This window comes from Lepisma saccharinum, chromosome 21 (assembly GCF_977018435.1).
Source record: "Lepisma saccharinum chromosome 21, izLepSacc3.1, whole genome shotgun sequence".
In the NCBI taxonomy this organism is placed as follows: Eukaryota; Metazoa; Arthropoda; class Insecta; order Zygentoma; family Lepismatidae; genus Lepisma; species Lepisma saccharinum.
The window spans coordinates 25,196,713-25,216,782 of record NC_139249.1 but is presented as its reverse complement, the minus strand read 5'-3'; the positions used below and the strand labels follow the sequence as shown (position 1 = coordinate 25,216,782).

At 37.2% G+C, this 20,070-nt stretch overlaps 1 protein-coding gene across 3 annotated transcripts in view; it reads left to right on the top strand.

Annotated features, from left to right (window-relative positions):
• The window catches only part of LOC146004373 (piwi-like protein Siwi), a 133,452-nt gene that overhangs the window by 104,327 nt on the left and 9,055 nt on the right, over window positions 1-20,070 (top strand). For all 3 annotated transcript variants that reach the window (XM_083143173.1, XM_083143174.1, XM_083143172.1), the window contains exons 11-16: window positions 1,164-1,305; window positions 2,623-2,777; window positions 4,553-4,680; window positions 8,536-8,704; window positions 16,137-16,261; window positions 17,865-18,010. In XM_083143173.1, the coding sequence (XP_082999299.1) occupies window positions 1,164-1,305; window positions 2,623-2,777; window positions 4,553-4,680; window positions 8,536-8,704; window positions 16,137-16,261; window positions 17,865-18,010 (865 nt within the window). The remainder of the gene's footprint in view (window positions 1-1,163; window positions 1,306-2,622; window positions 2,778-4,552; window positions 4,681-8,535; window positions 8,705-16,136; window positions 16,262-17,864; window positions 18,011-20,070) is intronic.

Below are 20,070 nucleotides of genomic sequence, written 5' to 3'. Positions count from 1 at the left end.
TCTGACTACCATGCTAAAGGTCCCGGGTTCGATCCCCGGCCGGTTCAAATCCAGGAATTTTTGTAACTATGGAAGCGGCCCCGGTGCCCACCCAGCATCTAATAACATGGGTACCTGGGGGAAACCCTAGGGGGTAAAGGCGGTCAGGGGCATGATGCTGATCACATCACCCCCACTCACGACCGGATCAAGAAAGTGTGGGGCATTACCCCCACACCCCCTATACGCTTCATTGCGAAGGCGTGGTGCTATGCACCGGGGAGCACTTTACTTTTTTATAACAATGGTTAATGGAGATTAAGCGTGTGTTCTGCTGAAATGTCACAACGAAAAACTGTTTCCTTATGCTTGTAATAACCGTAAACTACAGGAAAATAATTCTATAATGCAAGCAATGCGTACATATAAGAAAAACAGTAAATAAGGTGGTTAAAGAGTGAAAGCTTTGGGATGCTGAACACAGTGGGGAGAGAGCAGGGAGGTGGCTTGGGTTGGTGATTTTGCTGTTTACACAAGAGGATATTCTCCTCTTGGTCCACATAGCAACAGCTTTATGACCTACTACTAAGAAAGAATTTCTTGAACATGGATTATACCGCGCATTATACACGAGATAAAATTTGTCACTTTTCTCCATCAAAAACCAGGGTGCGCATTATACACGCGTAAATACATTATTATTATTATTATTATTATTATATAAGTTCTTCAGTTGACTGAATGGATTAATATAAGTGCTTAACTGAATGTAACCAATGTCGTGTTGGACAGTTATTCATTTAAATTTTTTAGTGTACATGCATCTTGAAATTGATTTTTGTTTATTCAACCCGTGATGCACTGAACCAAAAATATGAATTCTGGTAGCCAAGTTTCGCATATCTTCTAAATTAAATTGTGTAACTACACTAAGCTTTTGTAAGTATGAATTATGCAATACCACGAAATTCCAGGTGCAAAGTAAGTTTTTATTATTATTATTTTTTTAAAGTTTGAATCATTCTTAGAACACACTTATTTTTTTAATTTGCATGCAGTAATCCCCTTAAAAATTACTTCCTCATGCGAAACATGGTCCTTTGTCCTGTTCGAAAACATAGATGAGTGTACGTAATATAAATATTCCATTAACATGCTCTATGTTTTTGTACTAATCTTTCCAGGCAACCCCTTGCTGGTGTGCTGTTCCCTTAGGAACTGGGTAGTCATTACACCATCTCGTTGCAAGAGGGATGCTCAAAGTTTTGTCAACATGCTGACAAAAGCCGGTAATGGAATGAGTTTCAGATTGGATGCACCTCAGTAGTAAGTTTCTTCATGTCTACGTTGCTTGCATGGGTGCTGTTTCAAAAGGCTGGTTGATTTTCAGCTATGACCATATGCTTATATTGATGGTACTTTAAAGTATGTGATTTCACTAAGTCCAAATATATGGGGGAATTGTGAAAATGCCAATATTATGTGACAAAAGTTAATTTTTTTATGAAATGATAACTGTTTAAATATTAATTTTATTTTGTGCAGTTGTGAACATGTAAAAAAGTTAGAGATGTTGGAGAAACTTTGTACTCGTGGTTTTCGCAAAGCTGTTTTTAGTTTGTTCTATGAATTTCGGTGACCACTGCCACCATCCTCATTGGAACTGAACAACTAAGAACAGCTTCGTCTAAACTCTTAATACTAAGTTTCTCTGTAATTATTTACTACTGCAGTTCTCATTCCCATAATATGAATTGGAAGATTATGTTGCCGAAAAGTACATGACATTAGCTGTAACATCTCGGGGAAAAAACACCACAATCCCTGTAGTATGAAAATACACCTTATTGGTCTTGTTGGTATTTCAGGGATAACACCTCCATTCTGTAACTCCCGGTTTAGACGAAAGTATTTTTCTTAACATTCGTGCCATGACCATGCTATCATGTAAAGTGAAAAATCTTATGGCTTTTCAGATGCTATGGCATATTTCATGGCATTTCTCAAGGATAGAACCAGTCCTATTTCCATAGCATAACCAATCAGAAGCAACCTCTAGGTTAGGAGTGAAGGTGTTATGGTGGCCGCGTGAGATATAAACAATGTATCACTTCAAATTTTTAAAAGCCGATAACTATTGAACGGAGAAGACTTAACATTTCGTATAAAACAATGGTGGTTTTTAAATACATACTTTACAATGTTTACTGTACACGTATGGAAGAATAGTTTAGTTGTTTCAATTGTTCATTCAGCATATATGGTGTAACTCAACATGCCATTCGTGCTGTATATGTTATACATTGTTATCACAAAAGCTAACCGAAGAGTTACAAGACATGTTCCCGTGTAAAGTGCTATCTGCTATGAGATTTTTGGAAGCATTTACATAGCATTTATGCTAGCAAGAATGTTAAAGGAAATGCTTTCGTCTAAAGCTGGCCTAAGGATAAATCAAGAAAAGTTCAGTTTCTGCCAAGTATTTTTTATGTATTTGTGTTCCAATTCCCTTTTTTAAATTAGCTTGGCAACTATATTCATTGACACCTGCATTTTCACTCAATAAATTTGCATAGGTATTGAATCTTCATGTATACCATTTAAATTGTGCTTTCGTGATTTTAATACATGTTTCCATTGTAGTCGCGACATACCTGATGATAGACAAACCACTTATGTGGAAGCATTGGAGGACGTGATCAACAGAACCAATCCTGAAATGATCATGTGCGTTGTGACTAACAACAGAGCAGACCGATATGGTGCCATTAAGAGGAAATGCTGTGTTAACAGAGCAGGTAGGAATAAATTCTGGTCATCCTAGCTAGCTTCGGAAACGCACCTGGCTTCTTTTTGTATGTTCTTCTTTTTCCTGATTCTGATAAAAGTACCGATTGGTAATACCAAATGTTGTTTCAAGAACAGGATTGCTCATAACCCCTCTACAAAATGTATGTAACCAGGCGAGTACAGTGGGTCTTGCTTTCAAAAAGAAACTGCAAAGTTTCAAATCAATAAATTGTTAGTGGAGGCATATATTTTTTTATTTTTTGGTAAATGAAAAAGCAAAACGTTGGTACAAAAAGTCAATTTTGGGTTCAAAAGCAGTAAATGAATAAAATTTCAGTGTTATAGCAGTGAAAAATTGGATCAAAAGCAGATATGAAATAATATTTTGCTTTTAAAATTGTGAATGTAATCCTAAAAATTATTTTAAAACTGCACTCATCACACAAGTAAACACATCCCAACTAATAGCACATTTATGTGGTTACCAAAGTATCAAGTTTATACATGTATAAAGGGGTCAATTTTTGCTTCTCAAATATTTACAGAAGAACTATTCGAATTATGAATTGCATAACCTATAGATAATTCAAACTTCAGTGTCGCATTGCTAAATAAACCCTAAATTTCGTATTTGAGTCTATTATGCATTTTGCCGTTCATTTCGCATAATTTTGTTTCATTTCACGTCTCACCTTCCAGAAACATTAAAAATTAACATTACAATGGGTTAGGCAGGATAGCTCATTTGTTACGGTATTTGACTACCATGTGAGAGACCCGGTTTCAATCCCCTGTGGGGGAGAACTGGAATTTTTTCCTCATGTTCAAGCAGCTTTGGGGCCCACCCAGCATCTTATAAAGTGGTTACCTGGAGGAAACTCCCGGGGGGTAAAGGCTGCCAGGGTCATGGTGCTAATCACATCATCCCCACGATCGGCCGTGATCAAGAAAGTGTGGGGCCTAAACTCCATACCCACTATATGCCTTCATGGCATGGTGAAATGCGAAGGGGTGCAGTTTGTGTTATTTCACATGTAGTGTTTTCATCAAAAACTGAATACGCATACCTCAGTTTATCAGCAATTTTACCATCATGCCTATTCCATGTCCATCTTACCTGCCAGAAGGTACGAACATGAAGAAACAGCTCACATAAAAATAAAACTTTACTGATTAACGTGTTTTTTCCATAATGCATATTTTCTACATTTATACAAATTATATCAAAATGTTTAGATTTGGCACTAAGTTATAGTTTATTGAAATCAGTAAAGCTATATTTTTACCACTATGGTTATTTTGGCATCTACCGATATGCTACCAGAGTCAATCCACCCACACAAAAGTGTATTCAAATGTCACCCACTGACATGGATTTCCATAAATTTTTGCATACTTGTAGCCTTGCCCTAGCTAAGAAACCACATCATACAAAATTTAATTGGAACCTCTGTGGGATGGTGACATGGCCTGTGTGATTCAACGTGGAATGACCCACCAATTAAATTGTCCCATCCCCATTGTTAGCAGAAAGGGAATGTTGCACCTCAATAATTCAATAAAAATGTATTATGTCAGGATGATGATGTATTATACTCACTTCCACCTTTAGAATGTACATTTTTTAAAAAAGAAAAGACCTTAGGATTTTAACATGTTATTTACATAAATATGTGTCTACTTATTGATACATAGTTGTATTTCTTCGGTATTAGTAATATTTCACATAGTTTTCAAGTTACTCTCATTCTAGAATTTCGTGACACTTAATTTTCTCTTGCAGTCCCTACCCAAGTGATTTGTGCTAGGAATCTTGCCTCCAAAGGTGCGATGAGCATTGCAACAAAGGTGGCCATCCAGCTGAACTGCAAGATTGGAGGATCTCCATGGACAGTTGAAATACCTCTCAATGTAAGTATCTTTGATTTCTGTATTCATTCTTCTATTTAGATTTGAGAAACTGCAAACTAGCAGTTTCAGTTTGACATGTAATATCCTTACTGGTATAGTTCCTTATTCTGTTATATTTCTGATTATAAAACGACTACAAAAATTTCAGTATTTAAAATGCTAACCTTGAGTGAGCTGATTTTAATTTTCAATGTTGTTCTTCCTTCAACACTATTGGGAGGCACAGTGTATAAATTTTACCTCTGCTAAAATCCCTGTCTATAACAAAGAAAACAAAAGAGATTTCATCTCTCTGCGACATGTAGTTTTCAATCAGATTTTTTAGCACCTTATGGCAAGTTTGAAAAGCACATGCTTGCAGAACCTTTACAGAAAAGCGTGGCTCCAGCCACTGAAGATTAATAATGACATGTAAATGGTATAGAACAATGTAATTTTAAAATTTCAAATTTCATAAGCAAAACTCTGAATATTGTGAATAACTCTGAGTTAATGTTTAGTTATAAGTATGGCACCGCTCTTTTAGAATTTTATAGACATCATTTTAGGCTTTATAAAGAGATGATTTAAACCTTTTTAGGATTTTTCCCCTACCCATATTTTTATTGAAATCGATCACAAATCTTTGCATTTACATGAGGATGAATACTGCAAACACATTTTCCTTCACATATTACATGTTTAATAAACTTAAAGCATACAAAAAACAATTTTTAGAAAATACAGAATATATAAAACTCAAATGTTCCAGTTTTAAAAATATCAAGTTAAAGGTTAGAATACAAAACTATAAATATTCACTTTTTTAAGATTAAGTGTTGCAATGAATAACCATGTACAATCCCAGATTATCTGTTGTGAAACATTTCCTATTGTCCCTCAACACATTTTTGTATTGAGAAAAGGTTCATTCCACACAACATGAAGTGATTGGTGCATACTTCATAGTGCAACTTCTTTAGGTTCCCATGGTAATTCTCCACTTATTTGCTCTCCTTCGAGAGCTGTAGATATGTCCTGGATCTTCACATATCCAGAACTTCAGAGAGCTTTGAAGAGAGTACACTGCCTATTGGAAGTGATGCACCTTCCAGGTGTTGAATGGTAGCAGGAAAGTCAGCGAAGTTGGATTTTATGAATGCAAGAGAAGCAATATTTTTGCTATTATGTAGAGCTTTGCTGCTGTCAAATTTATCCACAACACTTATTTCCTGATAATGTTCAGCGTAGTAGAGTGCAGCTGACAACAAAGTTCCCCAGCGAGTGATGATTGGCTCTGGAGGAACTCTCTGAATGTCTGTCTGAATGCGTCTTGTGATTTCAGGAAAACTTTCTTGATAGAAGAAACAATGTCATTTACTCGTGGGAAATTGTTTATTTCTTCTGCATACCGATGTAAACCATGGGCTAGGCATGTTACGTGGATCATATACAGACAGAACCTCTCCTGCTTTAATCATATAGGTGGCATTACCGCTAAGCAGGAGGAGAAACTTTTCATCTCTATTCTCTGTAGGCCACTAAGATATGTAGGGCTTTTCTAACAAAACAAGCTATGTTGCTGTGATTTGTTTCCTCGAGAACTAGGACTAGATGCGGTTTTCCAGGTTCGGCAGAATCTAGCTTTACGATGACAACATTGGCAATGTAACGGCCGCAACTATGAGTGATCTCAACACAAAACCACATGTAATGGTCACCTATATTGGCTCTTATGATATCTAGTGTCTTCTCATAGAGGGTTTCAAATAGTTCTTCTTCAAGGTAGACTCACCTGGAATTTTGCGACCACTAATATCTTCAAGGTAACTGTGTAAAACCTTGTTCAACACATTACATGGCAAGTTTGCTGATACAAATGCCTCCCACAATCGCATATTAAAAAGTATCCACCGTAGAATTTGTCGCAGATGAAGAAGTAAACGGTTGAATCAATGTTTTCTGCTTTCTTGTGATATTGTTTTTGTGGGTTGTCGACTCTCTATGTTGCTCTAAATGTGATTTTTTGTCACAACTTAATTTGAAAAATGGGAATCGTTAACAATCTTATTTTGTAATGCCAACTTTGCTTCCCTTCTTTTTGTCATACCCTTTCCCTTCTTTAATTTCCATTCGCCCTTTCTGTGTATGTGTGTGTGAAAGAGAGAGGGGGGTAGAGAATACATTTTCATATTGCCGTACAGTTAACAATGTTCACTAATGAAACAAAACAAGGTTTCAGCATTTATTTTTATTTTTTTTTACATTTATTTAGCTGAAAAGTTGAATTTAACCTTTTTTTTAGGATCCGTTTTCAGGACCTATAGGATTCATGTATTTCATTAAGAAATGGCTAAAACGAAAATATATGTTAGAATAGTGATGTTACCAAGTAAGGAATAAAATAGGTTAAAACCTGAGAATCCGGGCCCTAGTTATAAGTATCGACGGGAATCTGCAAGGGTACTTTTTGTCAAGTGGTATCATCCCAGTCCTACAAGGGTCGTTCAAGGTTGACCGGGACTTTTATTTCTAGACAGGAAATATACATACATAGAAGCACCAAACTATGTCAGTTCTTCAAAGTATTCCCCCTGAACATCCAGACACCGTTGGCGTCGTTGTGGAAGTTCCTTGATGCCTTTGGCGTAGAAAAAAGTAGGTTGGTGTCGTACCCACTGCAGGACAGCGTTCTTGAGTTTCTCATCTGTTTGGAAGTGCGTCTCGCCCAAATGCTCTTTAAGTGCCCCAAACAAGTGGAAATCACTGAGGCATAAATCTGGACTGTAAGGACTGTGTGGTAAAACCTCCCAGTGCACGCTCGCCAGTGTTGTTTGAGTCAAATGGACCGTGTGGGGCCTGGCATTGTCATGGAGAAGAATGACGTGTTTCGACAACATTCCAGGTCTTTTCTTCCGAACAGCCACACGTACAGCACCGTGAAGCAGTGTTGCGTAATACTTGGCATTAATTGTGGCACCCTTCTCCACAAAATCCACATGGATAACACCTTTCATGTTCCAGAAGACTGTTCCCAAAATCTTACCGGCAGACGGCAGCGCTTTGCTTTTCTTGGGTGGAGGGGAACTTTTATGACACCATTCGTACACTCTTGCCCGTGAGTGTTTGTTCACCATACTGTGCTTGCACTCTATGCCAAATTTGAGCAGATTTCACCTTCTCCTTCACGAGGAATCTCATTATACACCGCTGTTCCACAGCAACAGATACACTACTTGCCGCCATCTTTGTTTACACTACTGCGCATGCGCCAAATGTGTCTCAAACGATCATGGTTACTCGCAAGGAATCATGGTCTATCCTGCCCTAGTAATGCAGCGCTACATTGATTCATTAATATTTTACGCACGAAAGTCCTGGTCAACCTTGAACGACCCTTGTACTTTGTATACTTTGAAATACTAATACTGTGTTAGTAGTACTAACTCATGGATGTTTCTTTTATTTGCATTTGTGGTGAGTTGACTAATACCTCTGAATTTTATTACCTGAATATAGCAGTTTGCATGATCAATGGCAAATCTCTTTACTATTTGTTGCAGTGACAGCTTCAAGTCACGCATACAGTATATGCACATGTTGTTTTCATTTTATACATAGGTACCAACAAACATGCCAAGGTTTGGATAACAGATGGGAAGGAACAAAAATTGAAGTACAAGAGTGGGAATTTGGGATAGGAGCTAAATACAGTGGAGCTTACCAAAGGAAGTGTTTTTTTTTTTTCTCATGTTTTTGGCATCTGAATACTTGCCAGTTAAACACATTGGTTGTGTCTGATTAAATAGTGGGTAGCTCTATATACAATTTTGTTCTTGTGCTTTGTTGTCATATCATTTGGTTCTTGATTTGCAGGGCCTCATGGTGGTGGGATTTGACGTGTGCCATGACACTTCCAAGAAAGGACAAAGTTACGGGGCCCTTGTGGCTTCCCTTGATAAGTCCTGCAGCAGGTATTTCTCTGCAGTCTCCCCTCACACCAACGGAGAAGAATTGTCCAATGAGCTGTCGGTCAACTTGGCAAGTAAGTGCTTTGTTTCTTTCATTATTACCATGTAATTTAGAGCAGAGTTGTTAAGTCCTGTCTGTATCATCCGTTGGAATGTAATCATGTGTACAGCTGATGTTTCCAGAGGCCTGGTGTTTCATGGAGACTGCAAAAATACTGCACAGGGTTTTCGGAGTCAAAATTTGCATAATTTCAGTTTTTACAACATTGTATTTTAATTTTTAAGTATTGTTATCATTATTGGTGTGAATCTGTGAGTATTAGCAGTGACTTGAATATTGCCTCAGATCTATTAAGATTGGTATCTTTCCTTTTGTACCATTTTTGTGAAGCACTCTTCCTCAAGTGTAACGCCATTGACAACCTTACACCAACTTTTTTTCTATTATGAAAAATTTACCAGAACTGTCACGTCCTCACAATTATATGTACATTTAAGAACCACTGTAAATTGCACAGAAAACTTACTTCCAGTATACTAACAATCCCTACGAAACACACAGCCATGAAAGTAGACTGGTGGCAGAAGTTTGCACTGTTGTTGCGTCGGGGCACAACAGTGTGTTCAAAAGGTTTAAGGGAATAAAAAATGTTGTTGAGTTGATCTTTGTAATCCATATGATACAAACTAACAATATTTGCTCAAAAGGTCTGGAATGACACCAAAGTGCCCCGGAGAGATCAGTCTGACACTCAAAGTAGACAACGCAGCCCGGTTGATGTTGCCACACAGTACGTGGGAACCAGCGACTTTTGTCCCACTCTCGGTTTGCTTTTCCCATGTGTAAAGAGATTTTTTAAGAAATCTTGACTGCTGGAAATAGTATAGTGTTGCAAACATTCTGAAGTAATTTATTAATATTCTGAACTATATATTTTCAATTGTTCTAATTTGTATTTGTGTCTGTGCGAATCTGTGTCAGTATCTCTTTGAGAGTGGTTACTGGTTAATTATTCCAGGGTCAAGGTTGAATATTTTTCAGTTGTCGACTCCCTTATTCAAGACATTATCTAAATAATCTATTTTTTTTCCCCATTGGCTTTCTTGGTTGCTCCAAGTGAATGCTGGGATGTTCCCTTTAAAGAAGTCAGCAGATATTTCCTTCCACTTCTTGGTGATTTCACTTCAGTTGCCCTCTCACCACCTGATGTGTTTAGACCACATTCATGTTTTCACACAAACATGTTTTCAAGTACTGAAGTTTGTTGTCAGTTGCATGCATTTAACGAGAGAGAGAACAAGTCGCGCACAAAAGTAAAGGCATTGGTAGAAGAGGGTTATTTCTTCAAATGATTGTTAATGGTGATTTTTCAGTCACTAAGACACATCACTTCTGACATTTTTGTTTTGATTTGTTTACATTGTTCTACATCTTGAATTAATGAAATCTAATATGGATCTTGTTCACAATGCATATTACACCTTTTTTAAAAAAATTATGCATGTTTTGCAAGTGCAGGAGGTGGTTGTGTAGGAAAACTGAAAAGGAATGGTTTTAATAGAGGGTGAGGTCACATATCATGGAATTAATATTAGTGTTGAGACAATATATGTGTTGGCAAGTTATAAGATAAGGTACAGGAAAACCTTGTTAATACGAAGTTCAAGGTACCAAAATATGTCTACTTAGAGTTATCCAAACTTTTCAAGATAGTGCCAGTTTTTCAGGTGTAAATAAAGTAGAGTATAAATTACCCCCGTAATGGATGTTTTATACTTGGTAGTTGCTCAGAAAATAAGCTTTATATGTACTATATAATGTAAGTTTTAAAGTAAGTAAAAAAAAATGTTACGCAAAATGAGGACACGGAGCTTACGCAAACACAAAGATTCAAAGGAGATGGTAACACAATTTATCCTGCATAGTTATCCAACCTGTTATGCACATGATGCATGTTGTGGGAAGGAATATAGAACATGAAATAGTTTTCACCAAAAATGTATTTAAAAAAATGGTATTTTCTTTTAATCGTGCATAGTTTTTGGTTGCTCTTCCACGAAATTCTTACAATTCTAGTTCATAAGAAACCCGTTTGCACAGAGACGTACAGAAAGGAAAAAATATCTCATTTATTGCAAGAAGCGAGACACTAAAGAATCTTGACAGCAGTCACACTGGCACAAGCAGAAGGCTGGAGATAATTATAATCGGACAGAATGAATATTGGATTTTATGGGTGTTCACTAGATCATTTTCCGTTACAGCATTAACTGGTAAGATAAGATTATCTTGGGAGACACAACAACCTTTCTCTGCACCAGAAAAAAAAAAAAACATCTGTAAATTTTGTTCTGGTTCGGTTGTCCGAAACACATCGTAAAAAAAAGTCACGTTTTCTTTGCCTCAGCCAACTTCATTCATATTAACCCCCTCCCCCCCTCCCTCTTTCCAGGGAGCAGTCCAAACTCTTCCTCAACTTTGTTACCCTGCCCCCGTGTCAGGGCAACAGTGTTTTTTTCTCTTATACAAATATTTTGAAGTAATTCTTGTTCACCCAATGCATAAGGCTATAGCCGTGATCCCAAAAACAATTGGATATGTGATCCTGTTCACTCTGCGTCGTGAAGCACGTGGAAAAACTTCAGCTGCTCGGATGTCCAGGAGATTCCAGGATTCCGGAGGAAGAAACCGTGTGGAAATAGGATATTTAGTGCAGTGAAATCGAGACTCTTCTATTTCAGAGAGACTGTTGTGATGTGTAGTGAAAAATAACATTTTCAGTGAACTTTTCTTTTTCAGATACAGTGCGTAACTTTTCTCAGTAACTTTGAAAGACAATTCGCATACTGAAATTAAATTTCAGATTGAATTGTAACGCTGAGGAGGGGGAATCTGTTACCCTGCCCCCGTGTCAGGGCAACAGTGTTTTTTTCTCTTATTAAAATATTTTATTAATATGTTAATTAATTAGGTAATTACGTGTATAAACATATATATGTGTTATTAGTGTAAATCAATTTATTATGCATTTTTAGGTTCATATTATTCCATGTATAAATACCATGTAGCGCTCTGTTCTTGCTTCGTGTTTCGAACGTTCGAGGAAAAGGCGGGCAGTTTAGCTGTTAAAGATTAAAAATTTTGAAAGAAGGGCGGTTGGCAACAGACGCCAACCAAACATATATAAACTCCCAGATGAGAGTAGGGGAGGTCGGCTGTTGGAACTGAGACTTGGAAGGGAGAGGCTGTTTTTGCTTCGGTTTATCTAGGACCGGAGGACAGGTCTCCCGAAACGGATGCTGTAAGAGATTGGATTGCCGGGCAAGCTAGTGCCTTGATGTCCAGTTTACAGGTAAAAAGGTAGTTTGTACTGGATGTTATTTTAAAGTAATTACGGTGCGCCGGGCAGCCTAGTGCCCTGTCACCGTGGAGGTTGAGAAATGTACACGTCGTGCGGCCTAGCGCCTGTTAAGACGTTTCTTGGAGTAACGCGAGTCTACCTTGTGACAAGCGTACTCCCGATGTAATTCATGCAATGTAAAGCATCCAGGTACAAACAATAGAGATTCCAACATCAAAATTAGAGTTTTGGCCCGATAATTAGAGAAATGAACGTTCGGATACGACTTGTATATACTTCAAATTTTACTTTAATTAAACTATAGAAAATATCCAAAATTTCAGTTTTTAATTTCACACATGCTGGACAAGGTAATTTATCCCCCTATAGCAATAAGGTTTCGCAAAGATTATCCGTTGTCTCTTGTAGTTAATTATATAATTATGTTGACTTGTAGCAACCCACGTGCATTGTCGTACAAAGAAAGATACCCCTAGACAAATCAGAGCCGAGTACGAACTGCACCGAACCTCGAGTGCAGAGGTAAAGTGTGGGGGGCCAGGCTAGTAACAACTTTCATTGTAATCCACCCTGAAAAAGGAAACATGCAACTTGCGATCTGTTTGCACCAAATGTGTATCCTACAACACATTAAACAGCGCCACACTCGATAATCACTCTGGTTTGGATTCCACTTTAAACTGTAAACTATATTTACTCCCGATTAGCTCATCAGCATAAAATGAATTCAAAACAAGCTTTATGAAACTTGCGTATTTACAGATATTAAAAAGTGGAATTATTATTTACTCTCATGTTAATAGACAATTTATTGTTGGATTTAGGGGTGTTCTGGAGGTCAAACACTCACTCCGCCAAAACTTTTACTCTTGTATAACTTCTTTTTCTTTATTGGTCTTTGTGTCCATTTCTTCCTACATTGATCATTGCATTTTTTTTAGCACATGAATGGTTCTGTAGAAAAGTGGTGATTATATATATATATAAAAATCAAATAAGGTAAAAGGAAACACTCACCGGACAGTAGGAAAATTCAAAATTTTCGCTAATTTATAGCATCATCGGTGCGAGAAGAAACAGAAGACGGAACCGTTCCGTTCCGGTTCCGTCTTCTGTTTCTTCTCGCACCGATGATGCTATAAATTAGCGAAAATTTTGAATTTTCCTACTGTCCGGTGAGTGTTTCCTTTTACCTTATTTTATTTTTAGAAGGATAGAAGATAGAAGGGCACAAACACAATTGAAAGAAGCAATAGGCATTAATTGATCCTTTGCGCATCATCACATAAGGAAAATTAATAGGACTAGGGCTTAACCTGCTGATACTAAAAGCACATCAACCCTCCTCCATACACACACACACACGTACTTTATGTGCATCATGAAATTGTTTTAGCTATTGTTTTTCTATCTGGAGATGGATCGTCAAATCAAAACAGCTTTGCGAGATTGAAAACAATGACGCTTTTTCCTTTGCGTTGGATGAGTCATTGCCGTTATCGGCAAGGGACAGTTTTGTAGATGCTAGATAAAACACTGGCGCCAGCTGTAGCGTAAACTCAATGAGACTGGCTGGAAGTTAGAGCAGCAAGTGGCAGAAGGGTAATCCGCTGCATTTTAAAGATAACACAATTGTCAATGACCCAATTTTTATCAGCAGTGTGAAAAAGAAAGGAACGATCCTTGCTTTATGTTTTACCATGCACCAGACAATAATACGGGCAATATGTCAGCTGCATTCAAACAAGAAAGAGGGGCCTGAATTCTGCAATTATCGCATTGCTATGCACAACAGTTGTGGAGAATGAGCTGTTGTAGGAGATGAGTGGGGTACTTCTTTTTTTTCTTATCCTTATGACAGATCATAAGTTCTCTAGTTGAAAATGTTATATTATATATAAAAATAATCATGCTGTACTAATTACAACTTTGCCAGCAATGTGTAAAAAACTACAATGGAAATCATGCTGTACAAATTACAACTTTGCCAGCAATGTGTAAAAAACTGCAATGGCAATCTCATTGTATAAAATAGAGGAATAGGAGTGTGGAGATATTCTGTGGCTTAGCTGGATGGAAGCCGTGGTTGTAAGTTTTTGCGATGCATGTGAATCGGATTGTTTTCTAATAAATTTCAAGCATGTTTGCATGTAAAAATTAATAAAAACCTGAATTTACTAACACCAGACTTGTTTTTGATGTTTTACATGAGTTAGCGTATGTGGTTTAAGCCTGAAAGGTAAAAATCCCAGTAAGGAAGTTGGTGCCCTGGGATTCTCCAGTTGCCAGAAGTGCTACGAGAATATGTAGGCGGTCACATCCTATGGTTTTTGTTCGTTCATATTCAGAACTGGTTGCTTCATTTTAGATGCCAAAGGAAAAGAGGGAAGCACTCTTGCCTGGAATCAGCCTGTATGCGCGCACGAGCAAGAGAATCATGGCCGAAACAATTCACATTGACCCCCCCCCCCTTTCCCTGTTTGCTGATAGGAAAGAAGTGAGATGTCACTCAGCCAACAGAACACTTTTTTGGCAAATTTTTTGACCGGCTCAGTTTGGAAACGTATGAAGCGGGAAACTAAAGTTACAACATACGTAAGATCGAGGTAAACTTTTGGGGAAACGTAGATGACGACACCTTAAGGGGTTTGACGATCTTTAGTTGGCCTATGTGGCTTTCATTATCTGTAATAGTTTCTCTTTTTTATGATGTTCTGCAGGGCACAGAGAACATGCTTTTAATGAAAGTGTTTACCGGAATTTGTCAGCTACCAGGCCAAGAGTTGCTCACTCATGGGAAACTGCCGAGTCTTTAGCTTGGAGCTAGACAGATAGGCGAGACTTCCAGGCATCACACATCTTGTATTTTGGAACATTCTTGCTATGTTATCTCCCATTCTCGCCTGGCACTGGTGAATATTTCCAAGCTGGTGCATTCACCGGGCATTTCGGGCTGCTTTCCTAGAGTTGTCAGCAGCTCTTAGGACAAGGAAATATGTTAAGGTCAAGTTAAAATAACGTCCAAGCTGTCTCCACATTCAATCTTCTCTTGTTGACTTACGCAGCTGTCTACTTCTAATTAAGCGAAACCAGTTTTGCCAAAGGGTCTTGTAAACAACTTTGTATTAAAAATTACCCGTATTTCAATTGATCCGCACTGAAATACATTATAAATCCTATCTTATTGTCAGGGGAATGGGAAGAACTTCTGATTAGAGGGTACTTCGTATTAACAAGGTTTTCCTGTATATTCTTTTAGAAATAATGCAATAGGTTTCTTATTAAGAACATTGTAAATGAATGTATCTCTTGTGTTGCTTTTATATGTAAATGAATGTATCTCTTGTGTTGCTGTTATTGTTATCCAATAATGAAGGACCACTGTCTTCTCAAAGCATGCTGCACTACCTAGATTATAGATGGTTAGGGGCATGCATATTTCGTTTTTGACGAAAAAACGAAATTTGAAAAAACACATTGTAGTGTTAATTTTTCATGTTTTTGAAAGGTGTGAGGTGCATTTTGTGACCATATTTTGTCACGAAGTAATGCGAAATTAACTCTAAAACACGAAAATCAGGGTTTATTCACAGACGCGGCACCTTCCGAAGTCTGAATTATCCTGGGAGTTATGCAATTCCCGGAAAATTGATTAATTCTGCTGTTAATATTAGAGAAGCAAAAATGGACTCCTTTACACAGAAATAAACTTAATACTCTGATAACTACATACGTGTGCTATTAGAAGTGAAATGTTAATTCTGTGGAATAAGTGTAGTTTTTAAATCAAATTTAGGATTATTTTCACAATTTTAAAGCCAATATGTCATCCATTTTTCACCGATATTTTATTTTATTTACCGCTTTTGAACCCGAAATTGACTCAGTTTTTGTACCGAAATTTTGCCTTTTTATTTACCAAAAATATGTGCCTCTATAGATGGTGGAGCATGATCACTGCTTTTACTCACATTTCTCATAGCCATTGGTAGTTGATGATCACAGGGTTCAGGTGTCTCCTCTGGTGATCAGTGGAGGTTGGTTTTTGTGGTTCAGTTGGCAACAACAGATACAGCATTGTGGAAAAATGAAACTTTACATACACAATACTTTAACCTTGGTAAACATGTAATTTCTGTTACAGAGGCCTTACACAAGTACAAGGAGTACAACAGTGGGGCACTCCCTCAGAGAATCATCATCTACAGGGATGGTGTGGGTGATGGACAAGTGCCTTATGTGTACGAGCATGAGGTTGAAATCTTGAAGGTATGTATTGTTACCTTTTTTATATGTAGGTGGAAAAATACAGTCGCCATGACACCTGGAAATTTCCACCTGTATTTTTTAAATATTTTTAGTTCACCTATGAAAATTTCTATTACATTTTTTTCATAAAGTAACGAGTACATGTTTGTGTGTTTCCTGTATCATGTGTATCATTAAATCAGAATAATAAACATGGCATTATAAATTTTTGCAATGTTGCTAGCCGAAGTTTAATAAAATCTGTGGCAATATAGTAGAGAGAGCCAATCCTGCACAAGAATTCATTTTAATCCATGTTGTATTAATTAATGAATAAAATGTTTTGAAATGTGTAGCTTTATCTTAGTTGCATTCATGGCTTTAGTAGTGTTTGCCCCCATCCAAAAAAGGTTGGTTCCTGAGAAAAGCGTAGCAGCACCTGAATTATTTTAATTTTTTTCTACCCTTGATCATATGTAAAGATAATGATAATGAAGTGCTTATTGGCTAGCCATGAAGTCCTTGTGTCGAAAGGTTTTTTTTTGTTTTTTTTTTTTGTTATTACTCTCTTAATGCAATAAATTAAGGTAAAAGTAATGCTAATGTATTATTATTATTGTATGTAGTATCGAAAACTATTGGATTAATTTTAATCTCTGAAACTGTTCAAGATTTGGGGCTTGCAAAATACTAAACTTTATTCTGAACCTATGGTGTCTGATGTTGGTGTATTTTGTCTTCAAAGGCAGCAATTTGAAAAATCTATTTTTCAAAGATCTATTTCATGTGTTAATCTATGGATGGTTTTAAGTAGGGATGGGACCGATTAATCGGTACTCTATCGGTATTGACCAATATAGGCATATTGGTGTATCAGTTTATCGGTAAAATTACCGATTATTTTACATACGATAAATGTCTGATAATTTAGTGCAAAATTCTGCCATTTTGTTGTAATTTTTATGGATAATTTCCATGCCCTAATTTCAAAGAAAGTAAATTTCTAAATATGCAATTTATTTCTCACTGCAGTCACCTTGAAACACACATTTATTAAGGAGGTCAATGAAACTTCCAGGTTCTTTAAGGACCATTTCTAATGTTATATCGGATCGGTAGAATATCTGTATCGGTAAATTTTATATCGTTACTTTATCGGTATCGGCCAAAATATCATATCGGCCCATCCCTAGTTTTAAGTGAAGTTCTGGTAGATTGCTAAGTGAAGTTTATTTCTCATGTGCACTTTACAGGTCTGTGGCTAATATAAGATCTGTTATTTTCCTGTCAAAATTAGGATTAACCTTTAAATATGTGTGAATGAATGTTTAACTTGGAAAATTGTAAAATGGGGTTCCACTGTAGTAACACTGAACGTCGAAGACATCTGCAAGAACTTGCATTTAAGCTGTGTATGAAAATTCTTATATTCCAAGCTATGTTCTTGCCCTTAATGAATTACTGGTTATAATAGTACTTAGAATTTTTTACTGTTAGTGACATTTACTCATTGTGAAAGCTTCTGAATGGTGTCGTAATAACTTAAAAAGTGTGAAATGTAAATTGATAATATTGTGCTCATCATCATGCTTGTGTAACCAGACATCTCGTTTTTTGAATGTAGCAAAACCTGGCCTCCATGTACGGAAGTAATCCAGTAAGGATGGCTTTCATCATTGTGAACAAGAGGATCAACACCAGATTCTTCCTGAACAAGCAGAATCCACCTCCAGGGACTGTTGTGGATGATATTGTCACCCTTCCAGAGAGGTTAGTATCTTGAGTTTCCCTTTAAGCTTCAGTGGACGGCTGCATGTTCACCAGCACGTGTATCCTGTGTTATGTCTTCAAAACTATATATATATATATACAGTCAATTCTCGATTCAACGACCTTTCACAGTTACCGAGAAAAGGGTCGTTATTGAAATTTGCATCAATTTTCAGCTTGAACGGAGCTCAAACGGACACAAAGATGCCTAGGAGATGGTAACACCATTTATCCTGGTAGTTATACAACCTGTTATGTACAGGATGCGTGTTGTGAGAAGGAAAATAGAACATGAAAACGTTTTCACAACAAATAATTTAAAATAATGTTACTTTCTTTCAATTGTGCACAGTCATTGCTTTTCCAGAAAATTCTTACAATTCTAGTTCATGAGAAACCCGTTTGCACCGAGACCTATGGAAAGGAAAACAATCTCAATTCTTATTGCAAGCGAAACTCGAAGAATCTTGACACCAGTCACACTGGCGCTAGCAAAAGTCGAAAGATAATCGGGCAGAATTAATGTTGGATTTTATACAGGTCTACTGGAGCATTGTCTGTTACAAGATTAACTGGTAAGAAAAAATCTCTCTGGAGAAACAACACAACCTTTCTAGGCACCAGACCAAAAAAAAAGGCAGGGCTGTAATTTTCGTTCTGGTTCGGCTGTGTAAAATACATCGCAAAAAAAAAAGTCACGTTTTCGTTGCTTCAACCAACTTTATTTACCCTTCCCCGTTCAAGGGAGCAGTCCAAACTCCTTGCATTGTAATCCAGTGAGAAAAAGGAAATGCGCAACTTGCGATCTGTCTTCACCCAATGTGTATTCTAGGACACGTCATTAAACAGCCTCCCAGTCGAAAGTCATTCGGGTTTGGAATTGAATTTCACTTTAAACTATATTTAGTCCCGATTAGCCCATTGAAAACAAGCTTTATGAAACTGCGCATTTTCACATACCAAAATGGTAGATTGTTATTTAGTCTCACGTTAATCGATGATTTATTAGGAGTATTCTTGATGTCAAACACCCACTCCTCCAAAAGTTTTCTCCTTGAATAATGTCTTTTTAATCAGTCTCAGCGACCATTCCTATATTGTGCACTTTTTTTTCCCCACATGAATGGTTCTGAAGAAAAGCAGATGCAAATTTAGTTTTGCTTATCAGAAGGTGCAGAACATGAAGTTATTTTAACTCTTGTTTTCCTTTCTGGAGCCTCAAATCAAAACAGCTTTGCTAGATTCAAAACAATAACTTTTTCCTTCGCTCTGGATGAGTCATTGCTGTTAAGCAAGAGCTTTGCAGATGCTAGACAAAACACTGGCACCAGCTGCATCATAAAAACAAGGAGACCGGCTGCAAGTTCGAGCAACAGGTGGCGGACAGCAGTGTAAAGAAGAAAGAAATGACCCTTGCTTTACGTTTTAACATGCAACAGACAATAATACGGGTAATATTTCCTATGCAGACAACAGCATAAAAAAAAAAAAAAAAAAAAAAAAAAAAAAAAAAAAAAAAAAAAAAAAAGACCTGAATTCTGCAATTATTAACATTGCTGTGCACACCAGTGGCGGAGAATGAGCTGGGAAAAATGGATGAAGGGTTACTTTTTTTATATACTTGTTTTATGGTTTTGGTTCGTTTTCAAGAATATATCCAGAACTGGTTGCCCCATTTTAGATGTGAAAGGAAAGGAAGAGAGGTGGGTCCGCTTCCACCTTCGCTTGTAATCAGCTTGTGTGTGCACACATGAGCAAGAAAATCGTGGCTGAAACAATTTGCATCCCCCCCCACGTTTGCTGACGGAAAAAGGGAGAAGTCTGTCAGCCATCGGAACATTTTTTTGGCAAATATTATGACCGAATTAGGAAAACGTATGAAGTGGGAAACGGGATTGAAGTAAACTTTTGTGGAAACCTGGATGACAACGCATTAATCAGGTTGACGATCTTTAGTTTGCCTATGTGGTTTTGATTATCTCTAACAGTTTCGCTTTTTTATGAAGTGTTGCAGGGAACAAAGAACACGTTCTGAATGAAAGCGGTTACCGAAAGTTGTC